The following is a 6,984-nucleotide window of genomic DNA, read 5'->3' as shown; positions in this document are numbered from 1 at the left end:
AATCCAGGCCTCAAACCCATGGTAGAGTGGAGTGATTGGAAAGATGAAATCTTAAAACAAACAGAGCGCCTCTTGTAGTTCTCCCGCCTTTTCAGACTCCTCGGGTCCCCAACCCAACCTCGCGCCCACCCATCCCGTCTCCTTTCCCCCTCCACCAGCCTCCTCCACCAGCCCCACCCCTTTCAGCCTCCCCCAAGTTCTTGCCACCGCCAACCTCCTCAGCGACCCCTGCCGCGCCCGCGCCCACACCCACGGCGCGAGCTCCGCACGCCTGAGCTCCGCTTCACCCCAGGCCAGGAGCTTCCAGCTCCCCAGGCCGAGGGACGCCGGCTCTGGCCTCAGCCCCGCCCCCTCAGGCTGCCTGCATACTGTGCCTGACTTAAAATTCTTCCCGATCCCCGCTGCCCGTCTTCTAGAAGATTCCTATTGTTACCAACCGTGTTTGCTACAACCAGCCAGAGTCCGGAGGACAAAGGCGTTCAGAGGTGTGGGGAAGACCGTGGACCGTCCTTAGGCACTTTTTAGGGCACTTCCGAACCGCCTCTTGGCTATCAGGACCCACTAAAGACCCAGAGTCTGCGGTTGCTTAGCAACCTCCGCTTAGCCACGCAGCCGCCATTCCCTTAACTTTCTGCCTCCGAGTAACTGGAGAGTATTTCCGGTTCCGGCTGTGGGCCGGAGAAGACATGGCGACATCTTCGTCGGCAGCTGCAGGGGAGGAGGACTGGTAACTTTGGGGCATGGGCTTTGGCTGACCGCCTGGATCCGGTCCGGGGGACTAGCGGCGCCGTGGACGGTCCGTATGGCGGGCATGTGGGGCGGAGCGAGGGATGGCAGAGACGCTGACATCTTTCCCTGAGAGCTTCTGGACTGGGAGTGGGTGGGTGGAGGGGCGCTGATCTAAGCGAGAGACGACGGGATCTGCGCTGACCAGGCCAGGGCGAACCGCGCCTTATCTGGTTCGACCCTCTTTCCTCCGGCCTCATCTTATCCCCTTGTCTCTTCTTGAAGTGGATTTGCTCAGGGTCCGGGGGTATTCCTGCTCATCATATGGCCCCACGTCTCTTTAACCTCCCAGAACCTGTCCTCCGGCTCCCGTCCCCGCCCCGCTTGGTGAGCCTATTTCTGCCGAGGCTTTCCTCTCCCTTCTGCCTCCCTGACAGTACTGAGGACTGTTGTCTGAATAAAGCCTTACACTTCACAAAAACCTCTCTTAGTCCTTCTCTCAAGCATTCTAAAAGAGACCAGAACCTGAAAGGATTCTGGGATTTGGGAAGAGGATCAAAGTGGGTCCACTCCACATTTTATTAGCTGTGTGATGCCGACCAGGCCTCCTATGTTCTATGAGTCAGTGTCCTCTGCTGTGGAAAGGTGGGTGTGGCATCTACCTCACAGAGTAGTGGAGAGGATCATGAGGGGTTTGTAACATACATCGGCCTCCTTTTCATGAATAACTCTGAGATGTAGGCATCTGAGGAGACTACATGAAGCCTGACAGGTAAATGATTTGCCAAAAGGGACATAGGGAATCCAGGTTGCCTGATTCCAAATCCTGTATCCTTAGTACTAGGATATTCTACAGTCCCCTCCCCCTTTTTTTGGTCACAACTTTACCGCCATCCCACCCCATACTTCACATCAAGGCTCAAGTCCCAGCTAGACTGAGTGAAATATGGAAGGGCCTCTTGATGGAGGCTTCATTGATTCAGAAAGCTTAGACAGTGCTGGCCTTTATTGAAATCATTAAACTCATGGTTTTCAGCCTGTTCAGGGAAACATTATGATTCTGAGGAGACACTTTGATGCATGGAGAGAGCAGCAGTGATTGCACAGCTAGCCTGTGATGCTGTGAGACAAAAAAAAAAAAGTTTTGAGCCCTGGCTCGTGTGTTCAGTGGTTAGAGCATTGGGCCTTGCATGGAAGGGTCTAGGGTTCAATTCCTGGTTAAGGGCATGAACCTGGGTTGCGTGTTCGCTCCCCACCCCCAGTTGCAGGAGGCAACTATTGATGTGTCTCTCTCACATCAATCTTTCTCTCTCCCTCCCTTCCACTCTCTCTGAAAAAGTAATAGAAATGAGGATTAACAAAAAAAAAAGAAAGAAAGTTTTGAGAACCACTAATAAAAAGTCATGCTAAGAGCAGCATTGCTCTTGGTGAAGAGGGAACAATATACCTGTAAGAAAGCAAGCCAATTATGCATCTTTTAATGTATTATCAGTGTCACCTTCAGGGTCATTACGACTTCTGTTTCTGTGATTAAAAATGTGTGTCCTCTGATTTACATCAGGACCACTGGATCCTGACCTGGACAGGTTGATACAACAGTGTCATAAATACCCTGAATACTAACTATATCCTTCTTCCCTTTTAAGGGAAAAGGTTATATACAAATATAGGCTAGGTACTATGGCCAAGATGTCCCTAGATATCTTACATAAACAAAGCCCTTTCATCCTCACAATAACCCTAGAGAGTAGGGTGAGGATTTGGCATTATTTATATATGTTAGACAGGGTAACTCAGGCTTACAGAGATAAGTAACTACTCAGATCCCATGGGTAATATGTGATTGGTACCTATTGACTCTAAAGCTGATGGCTCTTCCACTACAACACAACGACACAGCTTTTATATCACCTTGGTCTGTTCAGATGGTATCTCCTTTGAGAAGGTTTAGGGTAATTAATATTGGCAGTATATGTAAATACTGCGATTCCCATGAACAGTAGTGTAGGGAAAGCCAAGAGTGGTATTGGTAACCTTGATGTTAATCAATGGACATCATATTTCTGGGTCAGAGAGATGGCCACTAGGGAACAATCAACAAAACTTAAATAGGGAGTCAGGAAACCAAGTTCTCATCTGAGTTTCGCCTGTCGGGCCTTGAGATTTGGGCTAGTAATTTCACCTTCCTGAGAACCTGTTTCCTCGTCTGTTGGCAGAAATGATCTCTAAAACTCTCTCTCTCTAGGGTCCTTCCCTCTGAAATCGAGGTGTTAGAATCTATCTATCTGGATGAACTACAAGTGATTAAAGGAAATGGCAGGTGCGTATTCCAGTAGAGGTAGACATGAGTCCCCTTAGAAATGAGATGTTTCCATGCAGAATCTGTGAGCCCTGATTCAAAAATGTTTCTCTCGTGTAAAGACTATTCCCTTTCATTCCCCCCCCACCACCAAAAACAGGGAGCCTGTTGCTTACTTCCTCTGCCCGCTTTACTACCTCACCCCCAACCTCCCCAGCCCTCCAGCCCTTGCCCAGTCACATCCCAGGTCTCCACTTCATCCACCTACAGATCTTCGCCGTGGGAGGTCTACATCACCCTGCACCCTGCCACTGCCGAAGACCAGGATTCACAGTATGTCTGCTTCACTCTGGTGCTTCAGGTCCCAGCACAGGTGAGGTCCCTACCTTATTGCAGCAAAGGGAGGAAGGGAGCAGGTCTAGGGTGGGGTGCTCTAGCAGTAATTTTTGGTTTTCTACTAGTATCCCAATGAGATGCCACAGATCTCTATCCGTAACCCCCGAGGACTCTCAGATGAACAGATCCACAAGTAAGCAGGCTGGTCAGAGCAGGGGAAACTCAGAATACAGCTCAGTCTGGGGAGGGAAGGAAGCTGGCCTAATGTTTGGTTTGCCTTCTCCCTCCAGGATTTCACAGGCACTGGGCCATGTAGCCAAGGCTGGGCTGGGCACTGCCATGCTCTATGAGCTCATCGAGGTAAGAGGTCTAGCCTGGGGAGATGTCCTTTCTTTCAAGGGAAGCCATGGCCTAGAATCATGAATATGTCTGTGATCATCCATTTAGTCCTTGTTTTGGTAAGGCCTAAATCCAGAAAGACAAGACTTTCTTCTGCTTCAAAAAAATCTCCCAACAGGACAGTTCTATAGCTTTCTCACGTTGCCTATTCCAGCATCTTAATAGAAAATTGCATTTCTTCTTTAACTTGCATTAGTCTTGCTTTAGTTTCAGTGCATTTCTTGTTTTCTTGGCACTGGCGACTGAAAGTAGCAAGAGACCGGGAGGGTCTCTGTACAAATGAACATTTGAAGGCTAGTCTGCCATTAGAGTTGACTCCAGAGTCATGGTTCTGTACAGAGTTTCTCTCCTAGTGAAGGAAACCCACAGGAAGCACCACCTAGAACTACAAGTTAACATACAAAGGTCACTTTTGCTGTTTGAGGTTAAAAAACACACAATTAAGTATAGTCTCGTTTTCTCTACTTTGAGTTTTTTAGAGAAATGTTTAGAAAAGAATAAAGTTGGGTGGTCTGGTGTCAGAGTGAGTGCATAGGTCATTGTAGCACTCCTGAGTCAGGCCTCCACAAAGCAGTGTTGAACTTTGTGGAATTCCAGAGTATTAACTATTGAAATAACAGTGCAAGTGCATATTTGATAGCTCAGCTTGATGCCTTTGAGCTCTCTGTTCCTTGATTTTCTTTCTGAAAGCCTATTCCAGAACAAACTCACTGGGGCAGTGATTTCAAAGGGGGCTAACCAAGAAAGGCCTCCTAGAAGATGTTTTTTCACTGAACACTTTTTCTCTCTAAGATACATTATTTTCATCCTTGAGCTATTAAAGGTGACTAAATGAGTGGGAAAACAAATTGGATTTTGAATCTGGCAGTTGGATGAGGGTCAGGGACTTAAAGCAGGATTGATTCCAAGCAGAGGGAGCATCACCAAGACAGAAATGTGTGCACACGAGGTAACAGACAGGTGTGGTGGGAGACCAGTTACTCCAGGTTTTGCTCACAGTTCTTGCTGCCGCCTCCCTGTTTGAACAGTGTCTTCTCTCCTCTCAGAAAGGGAAGGAAATTCTCACAGATAACAACATCCCACATGGCCAGTGCGTCATCTGCCTCTATGGTTTCCAGGTGGGTCTCTCTTGTGACTTGGGGGTCTGCTTGGGTAGGCAGTGGAGGGCTCATGAGGGAGCTCTGATGTAGCGCCCTGTATCCATATCCCTCCAGGAGAACGAGGCCTTTACCAAAACGCCCTGTTACCACTATTTCCACTGCCACTGCCTCGCTCGGTACATCCAGCACATGGAGCACGAGCTGCAGGCTCAGGGACAGGAGCAGGAACAGGAACGGCGTCATGCCGCAACCAAACAGGTCGGCCCGCCAGCCCCTGCTTACATTTGACACCGATGACTAACAACCTTTTCTCCCCGTCCAGTCCAGGGGCTGTTAACCTTCTATGGTCATGAGTGAACACTCACTTCTGTTTAGAAACAGGCATGCCTGTGCCTTCTGTCCCAGCCCTCGGCAGATTAGGCTGGCTGAGTGGTTGGGCAGCTGGTGATCATCCTGGGCCGTGAAGCAGGGGTGTGGTTTTCTCCTCTCTTTTTAGAAGGCTGTTGGTGTGCAGTGTCCAGTGTGCAGAGAGCCCCTCGTGTATGATCTTGCCTCTCTAAAAGCAGCCCCTGAACCCCAACAGCCCATGGTAAGGAACTCCCTTCCTAATATGAGGCAGGAATAATGGCATTCTCCGAGGGGGGAGGAACGGCATCTTGTTTGCCTTGAATGGGCTCTGAAATTGGCTCAATCTGAGACCTCTCTAAAGCCACAGCCCCCACTGGAGCCCAAGGCTTCATTCAGGAGCCCAAATCTGAGGGATAAAACCAACAACTGCACAGATTTCCTGAGGCAGTCCTGGAAGAGCAGGGGCTCGGGTCTACCTTGTGTCTATTCTTCCCTCCCTGCCAATCTGCGCCCTTCCTACCAGGAGCTGTACAAGCCAAATGCAGAAAGCTTGCGCCAACAAGAAGAGCTCAGGCGGCTCTACCAGAGGCAACAGGAGAGGGGGGGCATCATTGACCTAGAGGCTGAACGTAACCGGTACTTTATCAGCCTCCAGCAGGTGAGGAAGCAGTTTCCCACTCCTTCCCTAGTGACACCAAGTGTCCTGTGAACACCCCTCTGCCATGCTCAGCTTTGTTCACACAGGGTGGCTACGGGCTGATGGCGGTCAATTCATTTAGTGGGCGAGAGGCCTGTAGTTCCCTGCTTTGAGAAGCTGAATCTCCTTATCTGCATCTGCTCACTTTTTTCTAGCCGCCTGCCCATGTGGAACCTGAATCAGCTGTGGATGCCTCCAGAGGATCCCAACCACTCAGTGCCCTTGCCACGGAACTGTCCCCTTCATCAACTGCCCAGCCTACCCAGTCAGCTCCTCTGCCTGCGGCTTCCCAGTATATGTGCGAGAAGATTCCAGGGACTGGGCCAAATCAGCAAAGGTTGAGCGAGACGCAGAAAACTATCCTGGATACACCCCGGGCCAACCGAGGCCCCTGGAGACAGCCTGAACGGAGGCACCTAAAGGGAGGGGAATACAATGCCCACAAAGGTACCAATGACACCCAGGAACTGCCACTTCCTGAGGGGCCCAAGGAGTCCATGGACGTAAAGCCCGAAGAACCCCATAACCAAGGGGTTGGAGGTCCTTCCCAAGAGAATGGGCCTGGCAACTGGCAGGGTCCCCCGCCCCGCAGGACTCGGGACTATGCTCGCTGGGAGCGTTCTAAGAGTCGGACACCAGGTTCTTCCTATCCCCGCCTGCCTCGGGGTCGGGGAACCTACCCACCTGGTACTCAAAGGGAGCCCTTGAGCCTGGAATCGGAGGATGGTTCCTAGCAGTACTGTGGTGGGACAGGGAAATGGGAGTAGAAGGGGGGCAATAAAGAGATTTGGCCTTGTCTGGCTTTCTTTGCTCAGTAGCGCCAAGCCTGTGACGTATGGCTGTCTTCCTAAATTCCTAGCAAGGCTGGAGTGTGCCAGAGTAGCCTCAGCTTTGCCCTGAGGTCTGTTATCCCATGAGATTCAGGTCTAGGTCAGAAGGGGTCCGACATCACAGCTAGTGTGGTGGGTTTCAGGGAAAACTAGTGGATGCCAGCATTTAAGCAATCTGCAGGAAGCACCCTGCCCTGTAACCCACTGTGTGTGTACCCACTATTTATGTGTATGGGTCCCTCAAAAAAT

General features: G+C 50.4%; 1 protein-coding gene across 7 annotated transcripts; it reads left to right on the top strand.

Annotated features, from left to right (window-relative positions):
* The first annotated feature begins 662 nt into the window (after nucleotides 1-662).
* Nucleotides 663-6,701, top strand: RNF25 (ring finger protein 25). Of its 7 annotated transcripts, none has more exons than XM_081095611.1 (10): nucleotides 663-727; nucleotides 2,972-3,046; nucleotides 3,296-3,398; nucleotides 3,487-3,554; nucleotides 3,652-3,721; nucleotides 4,807-4,878; nucleotides 4,975-5,118; nucleotides 5,357-5,449; nucleotides 5,732-5,866; nucleotides 6,061-6,701. In XM_081095611.1, the coding sequence occupies exons 1-10, from the start codon at nucleotides 687-689 to the stop codon at nucleotides 6,637-6,639; spliced, it is 1,380 nt and encodes a 459-aa protein (XP_080951737.1). In that variant the 5' UTR covers nucleotides 663-686; the 3' UTR covers nucleotides 6,640-6,701. The 7 variants fall into 7 exon arrangements, with proteins under 7 accessions (XP_080951737.1, XP_080951735.1, XP_080951736.1 ...); XM_081095609.1 differs by having other exon boundaries at nucleotides 667-1,113; XM_081095610.1 differs by having other exon boundaries at nucleotides 678-796.
* The last annotated feature ends 283 nt before the right edge of the window (nucleotides 6,702-6,984 follow it).

This window comes from Myotis nattereri, assembly GCF_964212035.1.
Source record: "Myotis nattereri genome assembly, chromosome: 7".
Taxonomy (NCBI): Eukaryota; Metazoa; Chordata; class Mammalia; order Chiroptera; family Vespertilionidae; genus Myotis; species Myotis nattereri.
The sequence above is the reverse complement of the archived record's forward strand: the minus strand, read 5'-3'. Positions and strand labels throughout refer to the sequence as shown.

What these genes read in the sequence shown, in the direction of transcription:
- RNF25 (XM_081095605.1), top strand. Translation starts at nt 687, where the DNA reads ATGGCGACATCTTCGTCGGCAGCTGCAGGGGAGGAGGACTG. An exon ending in TCAGATGAACAGATCCACAA is followed by an intron (nt 3,555 to 3,651) that starts GTAAGCAGGCTG and finishes TTCTCCCTCCAG; the next exon opens with GATTTCACAGGCACTGGGCC. An exon ending in ACTTTATCAGCCTCCAGCAG is followed by an intron (nt 5,867 to 6,060) that starts GTGAGGAAGCAG and finishes ACTTTTTTCTAG; the next exon opens with CCGCCTGCCCATGTGGAACC.